Source organism: Podarcis liolepis (genome assembly GCF_965112155.1).
Source record: "Podarcis liolepis genome assembly, chromosome: 1".
Classification (NCBI taxonomy): domain Eukaryota; kingdom Metazoa; phylum Chordata; class Lepidosauria; order Squamata; family Lacertidae; genus Podarcis; species Podarcis liolepis.
The window spans coordinates 72184686-72205680 of NC_139554.1; the positions used below are offsets into that span (position 1 = coordinate 72184686).

At 39.3% G+C, this 20995-nt stretch overlaps 2 protein-coding genes across 3 annotated transcripts in view; one reads left to right on the forward strand and one right to left on the reverse strand.

Annotated features, from left to right (window-relative positions):
• Window positions 1-17343, reverse strand: part of USH1C (USH1 protein network component harmonin) — a 99341-nt gene extending 81998 nt beyond the window's left edge. For both annotated transcript variants that reach the window (XR_014519812.1, XM_083478346.1), the window contains exon 1: window positions 17256-17343. The gene's annotated coding sequence lies outside the window, so the exon portion shown is untranslated. The remainder of the gene's footprint in view (window positions 1-17255) is intronic.
• OTOG (otogelin) overlaps window positions 1-20995 on the forward strand; it is a 97458-nt gene that overhangs the window by 28772 nt on the left and 47691 nt on the right. The window contains exons 21-32 of the mRNA XM_083495985.1: window positions 326-400; window positions 1182-1225; window positions 2176-2326; window positions 6708-6815; window positions 10057-10195; window positions 10475-10609; window positions 12048-12194; window positions 12628-12747; window positions 13539-13655; window positions 14659-14815; window positions 15685-15711; window positions 18512-18679. Of these exons, the coding sequence (XP_083352111.1) occupies window positions 326-400; window positions 1182-1225; window positions 2176-2326; window positions 6708-6815; window positions 10057-10195; window positions 10475-10609; window positions 12048-12194; window positions 12628-12747; window positions 13539-13655; window positions 14659-14815; window positions 15685-15711; window positions 18512-18679 (1388 nt within the window). The remainder of the gene's footprint in view (window positions 1-325; window positions 401-1181; window positions 1226-2175; window positions 2327-6707; window positions 6816-10056; window positions 10196-10474; window positions 10610-12047; window positions 12195-12627; window positions 12748-13538; window positions 13656-14658; window positions 14816-15684; window positions 15712-18511; window positions 18680-20995) is intronic.

Genomic DNA, 20995 nt, shown 5'->3' on the forward strand with positions numbered 1-20995 from the left:
ATCTTGAGAATATGTGAGGTAATTTATTGAGGTTTCTGATTGTCACAGCCCTATTCATTTTGTTTTCCTTAGAAAATATATTTTGTGACCAGCAAGGATTACTGCTGAAGGGGAAACATAAATGCTTGTCCATGGGCTCTGCCATTTGTTATTTATTATTGGCTGTGGATAGTACAGGGATAGGAATGCATTCCAATATACAGTGTTTGACAAGAATACTTGTTAATATGTTAATACCTATTTATAAAGTGAATGCATCTTTATAACAGGGGGAGTCTGTGTTGTTTCCATGGAAACAAATTTTCTATTTTTCCCCCCTTTATAGAAATGAATGTCCCTGCTATTTTCAGGGTATTGACTATTCACCTGGAGAAAACATAATCACGTCTTTGGGAAAATGGTAAGCTATTCCCACAGAAAGGGCAGTTTCTAATGTTCTGTGGGTTTTGCCACTCATACCATCTGGCAGAATCTTATGCTGCTGTGTTTAGCAGACACTGGGTTTGCCCCATCCCTTCTGACTTTGGAACCGAGATCAGCCACAGGGAGAGAGCATTGGTGTTGCTTTAAAAGATGGCACTGTCCCTTTCCACTGCATTCTTCCCTTCTGCTCCTGCAGCTGGCCTGTCTCACAGTCTGTATGGGCCTTCACTAGCTATGCTTCTGGAGGGCTAAGAATGAATTTTTAAGATGGCTTCCCTTGTGGCCCCATCTTTTTTCACCTGCTCAATACTGTATGTATTGAGGTCTGAAATATTAATTTGATTTGTGACTTGGGTCATATCCACACCATAGATTTAAAGCACCTTTAATAATCAATTCCGTGTGCTGCTCTGGTTCACCAGAAATGGCTTAGTCATGCTGGCCACATGACCCGGAAGCTGTATGCTGGCTTCCTCGGCCAGTAAAGTGAGATGAGCGCCGCAACCCCAGAGTCGGCCACGACTGGACCTAATGGTCAGGGGTCCCTTTACCTTTTAATACTCAATTTAAAGCACATAGCTTCCCCCAAAGAATCCTGGGAAATCTGGTGCAAGAGTTTCTTAAAAGGGAAATCAGAGGGAAAATAGCATGTATGTACAGTACTGCCACCATTCTTTTCTTTGAAGAACTCTGACCAGATTCCTTAAGTTTATACAAAAAGATTCTGATGGTCCTGACTTCTTGCATTTTTGTTTCAGCCACTGCAGAGATGGAATGATGAACTGTGAGGAAAACAACATTGGTATGTAACATAAAGATGTTATTTAACCCAGAGTTCCCTCGTAGAGTCCTAGCCGTGCCAAAGTTAGAGCTCCCTGTTATACTCATCAAACATGGGCAGGAATTTTCTAAGGGGAGGCCTGAGTCAGACCGGGACCCAATGGATCTCAAGCTGAGCTCAGTGCTATTCAGGCTGGCACAGCGCTTTGTCTACCTTTGCTTTCTTTCCTGTGAGTGATGGGACTGTGGATGCTGGCTATTGGCTCAGCCTCTCTGTCATGACTTGCCACTTCTTGACTGTGGTTTGGATTATAGAATCATAGAGTTGGAATAGACCACAAGGGCCAATGAGTCCAACCCCCTGCCAAGCAGGAAACACCATCAGAGCACTCCTGACATATGGTTGTCAAGCCTCTGCTTAAAGACCTCCAAAGAAGGAGACTCCACCACACTCCTTGGCAGCAAATTCCACTGTTGAACAACAAGAATTATCTTGCTCATTTTTAGTGTGCTGTTTTGGTTTGTTCCCCAGTAACTGGTAGTCAGAGGTATACTGACTCTAAACCTTGAGGTTCTACACAGCAGTTAGGATTAGTAGTCCCTGATAGATTTCTCCTCCATGTATTTGTCTAAACCTCTTTTAAAATCATACGAACTACTGGCCTGCCCACGACCACAACCCATAACAGCAAATTCCATAAATTAATGATGAAATGTGTGAGGAAGTAGTTTCAGTTGTCCATTGTGAGTCATGATTCTCCTCCAGTCAGTTTCATCAGATGGCCTGGAGTTCTTGGTGTGATGAGAGAGGGACAAAAACTCTCTAAAGAATTAGATGTGTAGGACTGAAGACCAAATGTATAAATACAAAATGGAGGAATCTGGCTAGGCTTTAGCTTTAAAGAGGGTGCTTTGGGTTTTATGGTAAAGAGCAAACTAAATATGATGTATGTGTGTCTTCTATTGTTGTAGTTCATGACTGTCCAGATGACCAGATCTATGTAAACTGCAGTAACCCACAAACTATGGAGCTTGGCAGGGAGAGAACATGTGAAAACCAACTGCTAAACCTCACTATATCGGCACATCTTCCTTGTTTTTCAGGATGCATGTGTCCTCAGGGGTAAGTAAAGACAAACACAAGTTCAATTTTTATCCTACTAGTATAAAACCTATGGCCACTTCAGCACCTAGTGTACATTTGGTAGTATGGCCTTCTGCCTTTTAAGAAGTCAAAGACATTTGATGACTATGGCTAGCTCAAGTTATTTTGGCAGCAGAGGCAAGGGGATGCTTCACCCTCCTCCCATCTTGTCATATGCTGGACATCAAAAGCAAGCATCATGCAACGAAGCAGTGTTAAAAAGCCTCCATTGATCAAACAACCTTCAGTCCATTCTTATTCCTGTGGAGTTGTGTAGCTTTGCTATCTTTTCCATGGGGCGTTTGTACCCGTTGTAGAACTCACTCAATATCTTCAGGGATGAATCTGGTGCCCTCTGGATGTTTGGGACTACAACTCCCAACAGTTCCTCCCAAACAGGAACTGTTTTAACTATGGAAACAGTTGCACATCTTTATTAAGAAGGCATCATGGTTTAGGTTTGGAGGGCACCAGTTTGGTTAAGGCTGGTATAGAGACATCCAGATTGGGTATCTTTTCCACAGAGGGTCTGTTTTATTAAAAGCAGTATCTCTGTATGAAGAATTTGGGTGGGATTCACATAACCAACATTGTCAGCAGCAGCTCCGCTCAAGGACTTCCACTTGTGCAGTGGGGTTTCCCCTTCCCTCATGTGTGTCCGCCTCCCAAATTGTCTTTCAGGGGGAGAAGAATGGGGGTTGTTCAATTTGGCAAGCTGAAATGCTTGTGCAGATGGAGCAACTGGAAGTGTGTGTGTGTGTGTGTCTTCCATCTGAGCTATGTATTATAGTGTCACTATACAGCTTTTGCCAGCAGGTCAAGATGCGCCTTTTTATCCAGGTATTGGGAGGGATAGGGTGAGATATTTACTAATGCCGCCACCTCTGCTGCTTTTACTATGAATGCATGCATTTCATCTTTTTATATAACCTGTCAGGGTCTTTGGGTGAAGAGCAGGTAACAAATCTAACAGATCAATCAAAATTTCCAGGGTGCCTTACTAAGTTCTTAAAATTGTCTGTCAGATGTCCTGAGAAATTACATTTCCAGGATCCTTGGTACTTGGATGACTGCCGTTCCAGATGCCAGCCATAGTGTAATGAAGATATTGTCAGTTAAAAGAGGGAATTAAAAGAGGCATTTGCAGTGATGGGAAGTGATGGCACTGGGGAAATCTCCTGTAGAGCTTGTGTTCAGCTCAAAAGAAGCTGAGTGCACCTAGGTTCACAATTATGGACCTCCCTCCTCCAGTTCTGAACTTTGGCACTGTCCATGGTATTTTTGCAAGAATAATGTTGCAGGAATAATGAAAATAAGGTTCTCGGAATATTCTGCTTGCTTTTTTCTCATCTCAAAAGAAAAAAAATATTTCTCATTGTAAAACAGGTGGCATTACAGATCAAATAACTTATAAGAAGCTTAAATGAATTCCTGAAAGGTTTGTTTTTTAAAAAAAGAAAAGAAAAATCATCACTTTCTAATTTATACAAGAAAATAATGATTTTAATGGAGCCCAAGAATGTTTCTTATCAATAGCCAGAGAGAATTATGCTAGCCTAACCCCACTTAATTGGGAATAAGTCCTATTGAATTCAGTAGACCTTATTTCTAAATAGACATGATTAGGATTGTGCAGTTAATGAAGTTAACATAGACAGAATGTAATAACACAGACAGAATGTAATTTCTTTTAACCACCTTTTGTGACAGCAGTACTCTTCTGTTGTCCTTGCGGTAAAATGAACAGTCTGCATATCTGCAGTGTATTTCATAAATTCAAATGGACTGTTGTCTTGTCTTTTAAAAATGATGCAGGATTGAAGGAAGGGTATTTTACACCTTTAGTTCAAAAGCTTGACAATAACCTTCATTTTAAGTGTGCATCCTCCCAGCTGCTAAATCATTCTTTCTATAATAGCCTTTCCATAGAATTTATTGATACTTGCAGTGCAAGCCTATGCCTATTTGTGTGGAAGTAATCTCCACTGTGTAAGGCTTACTGATAGGGAGGTGTGTAGAGGCTTATAGCTTAGCTGATCATAGTAATAAACAGAATTTACTATAAATCTATCATGACTTGCCTTTAACAACATCCAGGCTTGCCTTCTCCTGTTAAGTGATGAGCTGGCATAAGATGGATCTATGATCAACTAAAAATAATGTGAAAGTCTCATTTTACCAAGTTGGCAATATTAAGTTTTTACTTTAAAAGTGCTAAATTTTAATGAGGGGTAATGTGACTATCTCCTAAAGGGAAATGTGTGGAAGAATCATACACACTTCCTCTGTCATTGCTTCTTCATAATATCTAAAGTGGCCCTTGGTGATGAGTGTAGGTGAGATGTTTTTCTTCAACGCTGTTCCTCTCAGTGTCTGTTCTGTGCATGCATTCATGTGTGTGGTTGGTAACTGCTGCTAATAGTAGGGGCTGATAAGTGGCATATGATTGAGATGCCAGTGAAATTAAATCATGCCTAAGCTCAGTAATAGGGTCTATGAAAAGGTGCATCATTTCAGTTGGTCTGTAGGCATCGTATTGAACCTTGACATATAATAGAAATAAAGTCATTTGTAGTAAGTGCCTAAAAGTCATGCTGTATTGGACCAAAGGCCCATCTTGTCCAGATGTCCATGGGAAGCCCTCAAGGATGATATGGGAGCAATAGCACATTCCATACTTGTGCTTTCAGGCAATTGGTATTCAGAGACATACCACCTCTGATACTGGAGGTAGCACACAGAAGCCATTGATATCCTCCATGAATTTCTCTAAAATCCTTTTAAAGTCATTGAAGCTGGTGACCATTACTACATCTTATAGTAGTGAATTTAATAGTCTAATTATATGCACTGTGTGAAGAGGCATCTCTTTGTCTAGCTACAATTTTCCAGCATGCAGCTTCAGTAGCTGGGCCAAGGTTCGAGCATTATGAAGAGAAAGAAAAAAGTTATGTCTGTGTGCTTTCTACACATTAAGCATATTCCTATATTATGTCCCTCCCCCACCCCGCTTGCTTACTTTTTGAACTAAAATGTCCCATATGTTGTAATTTTCCCTCATAAGGGAATTGTTCCAGCTCCATGATCATTTTGGTTGCCCTTTTCTGAACCTTTTCCAGCTATACAATATTCATTTTGAGGTGTGGAGACCACCTGCCAAAATGTCAAAATGGCATTTTGTTTTGTTTTTCTGAGTTCTTAGATCATTGTAATCAATCTGGCTGCTTGGCTTTCCAAGAGAGAAAGCTGTTAACACTTGTTTTATGCAGGGTAATATTACAGACATGAAACTTGCACTTTGGTCTCACCTTGTCAAAGTGATGCTCTTTGTCTCTAAATGTGGCCTACTTAGTTGGTAGCTTAAACCAGTGGGAATTTTCAGCTTTGTAGTTCACTATCCATCTAAGAAAGTGACACAGAACTTGAAATGGTACAGCAACTCCCAACAGGCTTTAAATAAAATTATAGTTTTAAAGTTTAATATAAATGTTGTTTTTCGGAAAAAGTTACTGCCTTCTCGGTAAACATTTTCTAGATAACTTGTAAAATTAGAGAAAGCAAACACACTCAGGAAAGCTTTGGCTATTATTGCTCCACAGTTTACAAAAGAGTGATTCATCTTTTTATAAAAGTGTTCCTGTGAAATCTTAGGTTGCATTTATGTCTAGACATTGACCAAAACAGTCATCATGCCAAAGACTTTGTAAAAAGATGTATTTGTTATCCTGGCACTGATTATCCAGTACCAATACTTGAAATGTTCGCTGGCAAACTTTTTTTCTAGTCTAGAGGACTTTTCTAGACGACTGTAGAAGATGCTAGACGAGGGAGGGGGAATTATTACTGCAAATTTGTTAAATTCTTTTTTTATCGCAGAAAAGCTTAGGTGACTGTGATGGTTAAACCAGCAACAAAATGCAGTGTTTAATAAATGTTTTGAAAAAGAATAATTGATAAGATAAATCTTGGTGAGGGAGAGCATATTTTAAAACACTTTAGCTGTTAATCATAATAGTTATTATTTTCCACCCTTCATCCTAAGGTTTCAGGGCAAGTAACAGCATTAAAACACAATATTAAAAATAGGTTAAAATGGCTTACAGTCAGAGAAATAAGACATGTTCTTAAACACCTCAAGTGTCAAAACTAGGCCAAAAGTAATAGCAATGCTTACATCATGGGTACCTGTCTGATCGTGACTGTGGCATCAATGCTCTGTTTCACATGTATATGCCCCCACCCATGCTCAGTTGAATTATTCAGTAGCAACCAGGAATATATGTATGCAAACTGTTTCTTCAAATTTACATAAATTTAAAAATATAATTGACAATGCGTTTCTATTTGATGTTTTTTATAGCCTTGTTAAACATGGTGATGCATGTTTCAAGTCAGATGAATGCCCATGTTCTTGGAAAGGCAAAGAGTACTTTCCTGGGGATAAAGTAATTTCTTCCTGCCATACATGGTGAGTAGAAACTTTAAAAAAATAAAATCTCATGTTATAAATGCAACTATACTATTCTGGTTCTGAATTGCTGTTTTGTTTTTTTCCTATTTCAGTATTTAAATGCATATACCGGCATTTAAGTGATTTTTTTAAAAAAAATAACCATCTTAAAATAGTTCTTAATAACCGAATTATGCATTGGGAAAATGATGGATAGCTATGGGTAAAAAATTAGAAATTAATCAGTGTAATAACTCCAGAGGACTGATTTGGAGTCGGGGAAAGGTGAAGCACCTGTGAAAGATGATGAGGTGACAACTGACCTTCTGACAGCAGAGTCACTCCTACTTACCTGGAGGGAGGGGACAAGGCAAGGTGGTGAGAAGGACAGCACATTGCAAATGCACTGACAGAGCCAATCTAGGACTCCTTCTGGTTCATTTGCACTGCACTGACATTCCTGTCTCCTTGCTCATATACTTCTCTCTCCCTGTTTGCAGCAGAGACTCAACTGCTGGGAGGTCAGGTAATCACACTATCACACCACACTATTCCACCATTATTGTGAAGCACCTGCTTCTGCCAAATGCCTTCCTTTCAAAGCTGCTTCACTTTTTTTCTAAAAACTAAGTCATAGGGGGACTATTGCATTAATTAGCCTGTGATGTATAGTTTTCCCTTAACATCTAAACACAATATTAACTACCTTTCCTAGATTAGTTCCCACTTCCATACATATTTTAAAGATGTGTCTTAGTCTCCTTTCATAAATCACCTTATTTTCTCCTTGTCTTTTTCATATTTGGACTAAAACCCAAATAAACAAATCCTGTTACAGCATCATTTGCTTAACAGTGGTTGATACTCATACAGCAGTTCTTAAGCAAGATCCTTCACTATCCACCCATTTTTCTGAACCAGTGATATGCTGGTGTTTCCATACAACAAACAAATGTGTGACAGCTAAAATCTTGGAAATAATACCCCATCTTATGCCTCTTCTTCCCATCATCTAGACTGATAGCAGAAGTACTACAGAGTGTTGCAACCACAACTCTGTATCTTAACAGTATCTTAACCCCTGTTGACCAGTTTGGCTAATTTGTTCCATCTGGTTACCACTGGGCCTGCACAACTTTATAGGGCCTAGAGTAATCCAGGCTGGTCCAGTCAGCACTAGTCAATGCCTTGTCTGGATGTCTTTGCCCAATCCAGCCTTGTGCTGACTGACTGCCTCTGCCTCTTGTCAGGTTCTCAGTATCTGCTCTAGAAGACATTTGTAGCCCTTTGGCCGACTGGTGAAGCGACTTACAAGCCATCTCTACTTGGCAGGAAGGTAAAGTGACCCCGTGTTACCTCCCTTGGTCCCCAAGGCCTGTACACTTTTAACTTTCAATAATTGTTTGCACACACAAAAATTCATTCCCTGTAGAGGATGTCATGAAGGGCTTGCTGTAATTCTGAAACAGCATAGTGTATTCGTTGAGAGGTCTAAACCCAGTCATTAATAATATAACAGGCAAGAGGATAATTAGATCGTTAGTATTTATTTTCTGATCTTATCAAGAAGTGAATCTTCACTACAGCATAAACTTCCAATTATCCACCAATATGCTACCAATATCCACGTTGCTTATAGAAGAAAGCTCAGTGGGCAGGATTCACCTAACAAGCTCTATCAGTGAAAGCCATTGCAAGGGTTAAAGGGTCTTACTCGTTGTGTCCTCTCCTCCCAATTTGGCTTGAGGACAAAACAGCGTGTAGGGCAGATGGGGGATAATTTTGTCTGGCAAGCTTGCATGAATAGAATGCTTGTAATAGTGTGATATGTTTTTCCCAATATGTTTTACAAGATACTCAAGGTGAGTTTGGTAGAATGTAAATATTTATCAGTTATTTATCTTGCTATGCTGCTATGCAGAACCTAGCAAATATTTATCTTTATTACGGTCATAGACCAGCATAAGTAGGGTGGGGTACAATCATTTGCAAAATCTGTAAAATGTTTTGGAGAGCTAAAATTATTAAAACAGAAGGTATATATAAAAGACTATAAGAAGCTAAAATAAGCTAAAAGAAGGGTTAGGAGCATTAAATGGATGTGGAAGAGCGTAAAAGGTTAGTATATAAGAGGCTATGACTATCAATTTACAAAGCCCTCTGATATGAGTGTTCATTAAATCTAGTTTGTGGTGCAGGTCATCAACCAATGAATTTTGAATGCTGCTTTGCAGAACCTAGCAACATTGTATGTTGTAGCAAGGTTGGCGTCTGAAAGCAGCAGGGAGGTATAGAATTGTCCTGTGCGCCCTGGCTACTTATGGAGTAGTGGGAACATGAGGCTAAAACAGATGTACAACATGCTCTGTTGTTTCTATTTGTCCAGAATCATGGGGGCATTGTCTCTCCGAGTAATGAATCTTCCTATAGTAAATACGTATTATTGATTATTGTTCATATCTCAGGTTGATGCTGAAATGGATATTAGACTAACATCACACTGAATAAGAATAGAATTTGTTATTAATGGATATCCGGTGAATGTATAACTGTATGTGTTAATGAAACTGGACTAACTGTATTTCATTTTTATAAATACATGTGTAGATTTAAAAAAACAAAACACCTTCACAATACCACTGTATATCTATTTTTCAACGTGGCATTTATTTTTGATATTTGTATTAGTTGTATCAGACTAAGTCATGCTCAGAGCAGAACCAGTGACATTAATGGAGCCAAGTTAGCCATGACATTATTTCCATGGATCTGTTATGTGATCTATTATGTAATTGGATACAGTTCTATGATTTTTTTGTAATCTTTTCAGGTAGTTTCATTTATTTCCTACTTTTCATTTTGAGTTTTTACTTTACATGTGTTCAGTTTAGTGTTACAATATATTATAATTCAGATGATTATATAATTTCACATGGAATCAGCAAACATTTTTATTCTTCCCAAAGTGGGATGCTATGAGGTTTTTGTTGTCTGGCATTGCAGCATTCAGTTAGGTCCAGCAATTTGGACCCAGAAGCAGAATTCACACACATTGCTTTATGCATGTGCATCTTATCCATTCACTGAAATGTATGGATTGGTTGCATGTGCAACAACTTTGTGTCCGAACTGGATTTCTGGATCAGGAGGAGTGTCAATGCATTTTGCTTTCACAGAAGATTAACAGACTTATTTGTGCATTGATAATTACAATTACTTTTGAAATTATATCTCTTGATTTTCTTTCCACCGTCACCAGCATCTGCTATCATGGGTCATTTGAATGCACTTTCCATCCTTGCCCATCAATGTGTACTACATATGGAGACCGCCATTACAGAACTTTCGATGGACTTTCCTTTGATTACATTGGGAATTGTAAGGTTTACCTGGTTAAGGTAAGACTTTGAGGGTTTTTTGTTTTGTTTTGCTTTTTTCTAAAAAAACAACATACTACGTATTCTAAATTTTAAGTTGAATAAAACTTGCATTAAAAAGTAAGACTGGTGGCATTTTTTTACCTGCTGCCAGCCATCTCTGTGTGAGTTCTATCTTCAGAGCCAGAGAGAGATATCATTAAGGGGTGGGATCAGAGTGGCTGGAGAATTGGACACATTAGACCGGTTTTCATCAAATGTCAACAAGTTGCAACCAGCTGCTTTTTCCCCCTTCTGCAGAGTTCCTCAATTACTAGTATATCGATCATCATAGAAAACGTGAATTGCTTTAACACTGGGATCATTTGCAGAAAGTATATTTTCATTAACATTGGAAAATCATTCATAATATTTGACGATGACACTGGAGATCCGGTAAGCTCTGGCACCGCAGAAGGAAAGACACATAGGTATAACTGTACTAGGGACTGCTGCCCCTGCTTGCTCTGCTCACCAACCCTGCAAGCCTACAAATGTTTGCCACCCTCTTCTCCCACACCTGACTACTGCCTCAATTTGCCTTGTGCTTGAGCCAGCTCTGGTACACATATACATATTTTCCCCTTCAGTGCCTTTGTGTTTTGCACTGCACATGCTTGCCCCTGACATCACATGATGGATTTGCTGGTGTGTGTGTGTGTCAAGCAAGGTGATAAGCAGCATGCAGAAAAAATGCAAAATGGACCCTGCACATTAGACATATGTACAAAGCAACCTCTAAGCATGCATAATTTAAACAATGGTTTCAAGCCAAGAAACGTCACGTCTTTTGAAAAAACAGACCCATATATTAAGTAATATTAACCTAGAGAGATGTTCAGAAGACACTGAAGTTCTTCTAAATGTAGTTTACACAAACTTTTACTGTGTGATGAGCACAGCACTCCATAGTCGCCTTTGACTGGACTTAATCACCCAGGAGTCCTTTATCTTAACTTTTACAGTGATCCATGTATTAATAACCATGAGACTGGATTGATGCAACACACTCTATGTGGGGTTGCCCTTAAAGCTGCAGCTGGTACAGAATGCAGCTGTGTGGCAGTTCACTGAAGCAACCCACCACGAGCACATAAGCCCTTAATAAATAACCTGTAACAAGCTGCTAGTGGGATGCGGGTGGCGCTGTGGGTAAAACCTCAGCGCCTAGGACTTGCCAATCGCATGGTCAGCGGTTCAAATCCCCATGGCGGGGTGAGCTCCCGTCGTTCGGTCCCAGCTCCTGCCCACCTAGCAGTTTGAAAGCACCCTTAAGTACAAGTAGATAAATAGGTACCGCTTTATAGCGGGAAGGTAAACGGCGTTTCCGTGTGCTGCTCTGGTGCCGGTTGGCCAGAGCAGCTTCGTCACGCTGGCCACGTGACCCGGAGGTGTCTGCGGACAGCGCTGGCTCCCGGCCTCTAGAGTGAGATGAGCGCACAACCCTAGAGTCTGTCAAGACTGGCCCGTACGGGCAGGGGTACCTTTACCTTACCTTTACCTTTTAACAAGCTGCTGGGGCATCCTACTTTGAGAAAGTGCCTTCACCCATATAGATCTGCCCATGCACTGAGATGAGCAGACGAGGCCCTTTTGATGATGCCCCAGCTATCTGTGATCACTTTGTGACTTCTTGGATGATGGCCCTTACGGTGATAGCTTTACAGCATGCATAAACAACACTATGCTTTCATTCTATGTTAAACCTTACCACTAGTATTCAGTACACTTACTGACATCCCACTGGATATTGTATTGCTGTGATATATATTAATGAAATGGTATAAAAATGCTTTAAATGAATAAATATGTGTGGGCTGGCTTTTCCTAACAGAGTCCATTGAGTTACCTAGACAAACTGCAGCAAGTGCATATATGGAAAGCTGGTTTTTTCACACTTGTTCACTTTCCTAATGAACACATCACAGTAATGTGGGATCAAAGAACAACTGTTCATGTAGAGATAGGACCTCAATGGCAGGTAAGAGCACATTGCCTCATCTAATTATGGGTATGATGTAGTTACAGTTAAGCATTTTGAAACCCCATTCATTTTTCTTGGAGAGATTTAGCATTATACTTAACAGTCTAGTTGAAGTCAATGGGATTTCCAAGGGTTTGGCTTTGGCTAGAATGAGTCGTATATTTAACATAATGAGAAGCTTAGATTTATTGTATAAACGAAATATTGTAGTAAATAATGAGCATTGCCATATCCAGGGTGAAATACAGTCATATATTGTCCAATATACAACCAATAGTCATAAATATTGAGAGTTGTAGTCTAAGAATATTTGAAGGGTACTACTGGGCACTTGATTATATGCCTTTGGTAACAGAGATTTTTCTACAGGACTTTTGATTAGAAAACAAAATGCCACTAGCTGGTCATAATAACTTTGCCTTCTTTTTAGGGTGTGCTGACAGGATTATGTGGAAATTTTGATTCAAAAACAATAAATGAAATGAGAACTCCAGAAAATTTTGAGTTAACAAATGCACAAGAATTTGGAAGTAGCTGGGCAGCTGTAGAGGTAAATAATTGGAGTGGTCACTCATTCTATTTCACTACATAGTTCTTTATCATTTAAAATCAAGCACCAACTGCACTGTATGTTACTGGCTTTCATGTTCTGAATAGTAGTGCTAAACAATTGTTTAAAAATGATAATTTTAAAAGTATTACATTGTTTGTACTATTGTCTAACTTTGTTTTTATTCAAACCCCAATGTAGCTCTTAAAAAAAAATGACAATAGAGGACACTTTCAGAAGCTTTATGATACCTAAGTTGCATTTTTCCAACCATCAGCACATTCCCTTTGGCAAACATATAGCAGTAATATGCCACTCTCAGTACATTGGGCCAGGGAGTAATAAGGGGAGCAACATGACTAAAATAGTAGGCTTTTAAAGGAGAAGTATATCAATGCCTCTTAAAGTGTGTGTGTGTGTGTGTGTGTGTGTGTGTATGTTTGCGTGAGTCCACATACCAACTCCTGGTGACTGTTTAAAATCAGAATGGGCAGCATACTGATAGTCATCTTACTTTAGGGACTGGTAAGAAAATACTCTATACATATTATAGACAGTTAGATATGGTGAATTCTTCTGTGGTTATAGGTGTTTATGCATGGGGGACAGTCAGTGTGCTGTTCAGAACAGCTGTGCTACACACACACACAGAGAGAGAGAGAGAGAGAGAGAGAGAGAGAGAGAGAGAGAACCTAGTGTATGTTACACTTCTTGGTTATTTTAAAAGTTAGAAAACCATACTGCTTATAAGAAAATGTTCTCCTGGTTGATTATTTTGCTTTTGGATTCAGTGTGTTGACAGCTCTGACATTCGGCATCCATGCATTTTAAATCCACTCAGAGAACCATTTGCCAAGAAAGAATGTGGAATACTCTTAAGTGAAATATTTGAGTCTTGCCATCCAGTGGTAAGTAGCTGCTCATGCATAATGATAATTCTTAAGGTTTTTAATGTATAGCTCCTGAATTCCATATTAGCATAATGTAGAACTCTGATCTTTCATTTACAGTTTGATCATAAAGACTGTTGCATTGCATTTAGGATGGGCAGGAAGAACAACCACAGTGACTATGCTAACTGGGTTCTATATGGCTACATGTAAGACTGACCATTCAGGAACACTAATGAGTTTGAAGTCCCCATCTGGAATTTGTGTTGACCTGTGGAGGTGACAGTTCATACAACCAGTGTCTGAACACAAATTGTGGCATTGCATGCTCACCTACCAATATAAAGACATCAATTCACATAAAAAGTGTTTCTACATTAACTTGCTGAGGTTCCAAGCCTGCTGGCAGTGATCACATTGTGCTGACAGAGTGTGCAGTCTTCACCTGAAGCAATTAGGTGAAGCAATTATTTTCCTCTTCTCATTCCATGATCCTGAGTAATTACTACCAGTTACTGCTGTTTTTAGAACTGCAAGGAAGATGTTCCCAACATAGAATAATCTTAACTGTGAAATGATTTATGTTTGCAGTGATCAGATATAGCAGCATTAGCACCAATATACAGTCATACCTTGGGTTACAGATGCTTCAGGTTGTGCGTTTTCGGGTTGCGCACCGCGCCGAACCCGGAAGTACTGGAATGGGTTACTGTGCATGCGCAGAAGCGCTGAATTGCTAACTAGGCTTTGGGAAGTAGGATAAGGACTCTAGGACCCTGTTCTTATGAAAGCCCAGTGCCTTGCTTACCTTTGAAGGCCGGGAGTGCCAAATGTTGCAAAACAACAGGGCATATATGAAAGGACATAGTGATGAACTTGTTCAATACAAATCAACAGTAAATGCTGCATGCCAGAATCCTTTGGAACTTGCTTTTTAGATATCTGTGGCTCTGTGCTGAAAACACGGTTGCCAATGTTTGTGTAGGTAATGATATGTTACAGTAATAATTATCTTCTTCAGGTTGATGTCACCTGGTTTTATTCAAACTGTTTGACAGACACATGTGGTTGTAACCAGGGAGGGGATTGTGAGTGTTTCTGCACAAGTGTTTCAGCCTATGCACATCAGTGTTGTCAACAAGGAGTTACAGTAGACTGGAGATCTCCGAGATTGTGTCGTAAGTATGCTTAAATATTCTTTGCATGCTGAAATAGAATGCAAGAATTTGTGTCTGCACCTAGCTTTAATTACTGCAATGCGTGCATTACTGATTTGCTAGTGAGAAAATCTAGGCATTTATGGATTCCCTATTCCTTTTGCAGAAGAAAACTGAACCAATACCCTGTTCTGTAGCCTTTTTACTCCGAGGCCAGGTTTTCAATCAATTCCGGTGCCAGGGATAGATCTGTTTTTATAGCTTCCTTTTGAGTCATGGCAGTCTAGAAGTTTATCTCTTCTGCTGTCTTTCTCTAGAATTTACAAACCACTTAATCTCTGCTAGTCATCCTAGTTAAGTGAGCAGTGAGATCCAGGCTTAGTGGGACATTGTTGTGTTGAAGGAGTATTGGTGCTTAAAGAATTCTCTCAACTGGTAGTGAGCGGAAGGCAAAAAGCTCTACCTTTTTTCCATTTAAGCAGAAGTACAAGAAGTGTGAATGATTCAGATTTCTTTCTGGTCTTTTAAAGTTAAGTTCAAAGCTGGGCATTATGCATTTCCTCTAGAAGATGCAAAAGCTGTTGTATTCACATCAAATTCTCATCTCTCTGCAGGAAAGATGTACAAAGATGTATGACCAAGCTTATTCTTATCCACTAGAGGTCACACAAGGATAAGCATCTGCTCATTGCAGCTTATACTTCATTCTGTATCAGTTTTATTAGTCAGTAGTATGTGAGTTTTTAATTAATTTGCCAGTCTTAATTTCTCTTCCCAGTCTGAATAAAAATGGAATGTGATTGTGAAAATATGCCCATATGTATACAGAACATACTGCTAGTTGTGTTCCAGATTTATATTGCTCACTGTTTCCTTTCCTTTCCTTTCAGCTTATGATTGTGAATATATCAATAAAGGTAAGCAAATCATGGGGAACTGATGATGAAACAGTTCAGTATTTTTCTGTCCACTTTTAATAAAACAACAACTTCATATCCAGTTTTATCAAAGCAGCATTCATTCCTGTTTAAATATACAGGTACAGTTCTGATTAACCTTGAAATGTATACCAGGATCAAATGTGGATCAAATTTATATCTGATCCACATAATTATTCCATACATTTGAGAGCGAGTTGCACTCCTGCACTCTCCATCTAATATCTTACATTCTGAACAGTATTTCTAAGGCAAAGGAGCGTATAAAGTTAATTAAAAAAAGTAGTAGATTACCATCCTTGTTCCTCCTGTGTGTGCCTCAGCACTTGAATGCTTTCTGTGAGATAGAGACCTGCACTTGCCATTTGGATACGACTTCAAGATTTGGTACAGGTGCATCTTTCCTGGAATGGTCATAAAACAGTTAAGAATGGCCAAATCCAGATTTTTGCCTCCTTCTGCCTCTCCTGTTATTTACCTAATATTTACTATTAGGTTTTATCAAGTATCATGTTTAATACTGTACCGTCTAATACTGCTGCATCATGATTCCATATCTTAGAATTACTAGTTACTACTATTTGTACCACTGTTTGTTACTACTACTTCTACAAAAATAAATAAAATAAAATAAAATAGTTGCATTTCCCATCTTGCAGCAGAAAATGTTCAGATGTAATGTGCAATTGCCAGAGATATGCTCTGTGTTTCCCCCCCTGAAGGGCCTCAAGAGGGAGCTAATTTGCAAGTTTTGATAATTGTTAGTCTCTCCCTGGCTGTTATTACTATATTCAGATTCATTATTGGTGTAAGAAATCAATAACGGATCACTTCACACTTTCATCTTGTACACTTTCTTATATAGCTAAAAGGGTATGACTCCGTATCCATATCCATATCCATGTTTGGCATAATTATGTATTTTAGATATATAGAGTAATGGGGGCAGGGATCTAAAAAAGTCAGGTTGAAATTGTTTTAGTTTTCCATTCTTTTAATACTTCTTTTGAGTTTTCCTCAGATAGTATTGATATTGTTCTAAACATATGAATGCGTGCAATAAAACTACAGTGAGGGTCTAAGGTCTTCTTTTGTTGTGTACCAGACAGGATGGGCGCTAAGTACCAGCTCCACTTCCCTCTGAGGGGATAGGAAAGGCTTAGCAAGTGGTAAACTATCATCCACTTGTCTTCATCTTTCCCTCCAGATTAATGGCAAGGCAGAACTAATAAATCTTAGGTAGTATTTTAGTTGCCATGAATTTTGATTCAATATTGCTTGAATATACTAGGTTCAATCCAAAGACTTCCTTCTGTCAATGGATAAAGCCCTTCTTTCAGGTTTCCCATTGGAGGATGACACTTTCCATTAGAGGAAGGGACATTCAGATCCAACTCATTATTTTGCACATATTAGTGATTTTCAATTACATCCTGCCTTGTGATAGTCTGGCAGCACATTTTTATTGATAAGCTGCATGCTTTTTACAGAATTCACTATACATTTTGATTTATAGTACTTACTGAGCAATCCAAATGCCCTTAACAGCAGGCTGCAGTAGCTTGGAATGAGTGGAGGTGTCCCTCTGCTCAGCTTTCCCTGCTAAAACAGCCACTGTTGCCCCCCCCCTTCTCCTCACTGAACATGCAGGCAGGTGAAGGCCATTGGTTGCTGCTCCCACCATCAGGAGTCTGTGGAACACCCCCTCTCCCCGAATCTGGGCATGGGGCTCAATCTGGGGTGGGGCTGAGTTGATCTGGTCTCTGATGGATCCCAAACCAGTATCACTGCCATTATGTTGACAGCACTGGGCCTGATCACGGTGCTAGCCTGGGTCTGCAATAGTACATCAGATTTGGTCCCTGTTTTTTCATGTAACATCTTTGGGGATGTATGCATAAATTATAGGTGCTCTGAAATAATGGACTAAAGTTACTTAGGTCCATTGATTTCAATGGGTCCACTAAGCGTATGACTTAATATTGGATATCACCCTCTGCATTTTATTTGATAAAGGTCTGCATGCTGGACTTAAGTTAGCTATTGTGATATGTATCTGGGGTGCTGTGAAATTATTTCACAGTTAGCGGGATGGGTGGGACAAATTAGCCACAGATGATTCATGCTGTCTGAAGCAAATTATCCACATCCCGTCCTTTCAACTCTTCATCACAAAGATCCTAGGAGCTCAAATAAAATGTCCTTTAGGGTACATAAATCTCCAGACCAAGTCCCTTCTCCTTTAGGACTCAGGCTCAGGAGAAACAACAGAATGTTACTGCCAAAATCCAAATATATGCACAAGCCCAACCCTTGGCCCCTACTAGCTTTGGGAGGTAGTTGACAATCTTTCCGCAAGCCCAAGCTTTTCATAAAACCTTTGGTGACCCGCCCTGCCTGCAGGGTCCGACTCTTGCCCTCGAATTGTACCCAATGCATTTACACACTAGCAGCCCACTTTAATAATGTTTGTGTTTGCGGTGGAAATGATTGTTTCCAGGGGTCCCCCCTCCCCACCTATATGAGCACTGGGCTTTAACATAGGGAAGAACTCTAACGTGGATACTTTCCTCCTGACAGAGGGAGAAAAGGTTGAAACCATTTTTGAAGCTGAGCTTGCAAACATTGCACATCTCTAACAGCTTTTACGTGACTCGTAGTTCTTATGTCATTTGATGGTGGTGTTTTCTTTGCCACTGTACAAACTGACCAATAAACATGTGCGATACAAGCATTTGTGGCATTCGACAGGAAATGTAACCTTGCCTTCTCTTGACAGTTCTGGGAAAGGGCCCCTACAAGCTGGTCAGCTTCTTGGACAGAGAAATTGAAATTGGAGCCAAGCTGTTGGATGGTTCTGTTTTTCCAGCAAGAGGAGATGCTATTGCTCCTGGAGATGCAGTACACTTTATGCTGACATCGGGACTGTATAAGCCAAAAGCACATGGTAAACTCACTGTTGCTGTAAAATATCTAGAAAATTAGCAAAGGCAATGCTCATTTCAGATGCATCTTTCTTTTAAGTACCAGACACAAACAATGGGGAAATGGTATTATTTTCATATCCTTTTCCAATGTTTTTCCCCCCAGCAAGGCAGTCCTTCCTTAGTAGGCAGCATGGGTTCTGGCTGCATCAGAATGTAGGAAGTTTTGTAGAAGGAGCATTAAACCTCACTCTACATCTATCAGTAGGTTCTCAACAAGAAGGCTGTCTGCCAAAATCTCTATCTAATGAGTGGATCTTCACAAGGTGATTGCTGATTTATAAATAGTCTGACACTTCAGCTTTTCAGATCAACAGATTTGTAGACCCAGCAGTCCTTATCTTCCCTGTGGCAGGAACAGAGGTAGAAAAGCATGGGAGGAAGTCTGGAAACAGGCAGCCAGCTGTGGAATTAGTGAGGTACAAATGGTTAGGTCAGCTGAGTTCACATTATGGTTGGTTGGCAGGTGGTGGGACTGTAGTTAAGTGGGAAACCACAAGTGTAAAGAGGTTTTTAGGATTACTTCCAACACCACCTTTCATTATTTGAGTTTTTAAAACATGCATGAGTGAGCAATCAGGTAACAGAAAAAAGTGAGTAATGTATGAATGATGTGAGAGATGATTTTGGAGTTTCTTGATAGTTGCTTAGCCAGATATCTACTCCACTTTAGAATTGAATGTGTGGTTATTTGTACTTTACAAAAATATTTTCTTCAACCATTTTTTAAATTTAATTTTTTTTAAAAAATTAATTTTTGCTTCCTTATTTAGAAATGAGAAAGCAAACAAGCCAATGTTGTCTGTGGAGTAAATGGTACTTTTAAAAAAAATCAAAATCTAAAACTGTTATTGAAATAACTAAAAGAAGATAGTAGTGAAATAAAGGAAAGATTAAGGAAGCATCTTGTTAAAAATTGTGTAAATGGCATCCAACATAAGAAAATGAAAGCCATTTGTTTATTTGCCCATTATTATCGATCTGACAAAGTATTGAATCTTCTGAAGCAAAACTCTTATTTGAGTTCCTGCTGAGGTGAAAGTTCAAAGTGCCAAACTGAAGTGACCCACTGTTCAAAGTTGTGAAGTGGATTGCAAAACATCCCCTTTCCTTCAGTGGACGTCTGCATTGCTGGATTTTATCGGGAAATCATCTTCATGAAATTAGCATACGGATGTTCACATATGCAGACTTTATTTATATGTTATGGCTTTATGTGGCTGTCCCACAACATCTTCATGTGGGCCAATTATGCTAGGTGGTCAGAGAAGGGCAGGTACACTCTCACTCCCTTCCATGTGCATTGTCTGAGGTGACTCTTGGAGTTCACCAATGCTTATTGAAACTTAATGAAATTGTTACAAGAATTAGCTATTGGTAGTTTACACTGGTATTGCCAGTTTTCTCGCTACTGTGTGTATGGAAGAAAACGTCAGTTCCTTTGGTGCAATTATGATTCACACAATAAATGTTGTCATCTTGGAAAATTAGACAGTATTCCCGAGTAATGAACTGTGCATCACACAACATCTGTTTAACAGAGATTATTTGTTCTCTCTGCAGGATTTTTAAAGAAACATTATCCAGCCCTGAGGGGGGACAGTTGATTTTACAGTAGTTTTATGGTTATTTTAAGCAAAATAACACAATGTACAGTGAAATAAGATTTGGAACAACAGATGCTCATCTGAGTCTCAGTTCTGTCACCCTTTTAGTGAGCGTTACTTTACCCTACAATTAAATCTGCTCTCAGCGTCTCTGTATTTTGAAGACCCGTTGAAAATTCCAGAGTAAAAATATGGCTAGCGCATACCTGTTACGGACATGTTTTCTGGTATAAGATGGCCAATTGATGAGGAAAAAACTGAAAAACAAGAACCTACAGTAGAAATGTTGCTTTCTTCATATTTTTGTGAATAAGGGTTTTGTGGGAGATATTTCCTGGGCATTGGGGAGAGCGAGTTTAATGAAAAATATAACTTGTTAAACACCATTTGTTTTATGGAATTAGAATGTTCTCTGAAAAATGTAGTGTTTCGAAATTCCTCAGTGTATAGTTTCAGAAACTCCTCTGTTTACAACAATAGCCCTATTCAGTCATGTACTTAACAGGAGTGTGCAGCGGCCACAAGATCCGCCTTGTATCCATAGCATTTAGAAGCAGCCTGATCAGTTTTGGATCTGATCTTTGTCATTCTGATTTGACTCATTATTCTGGTCCAAATCTGATGTCTTAAACCAGAGGTGTTATTTTTTTCTCCTTTGACTATAATGGGAGA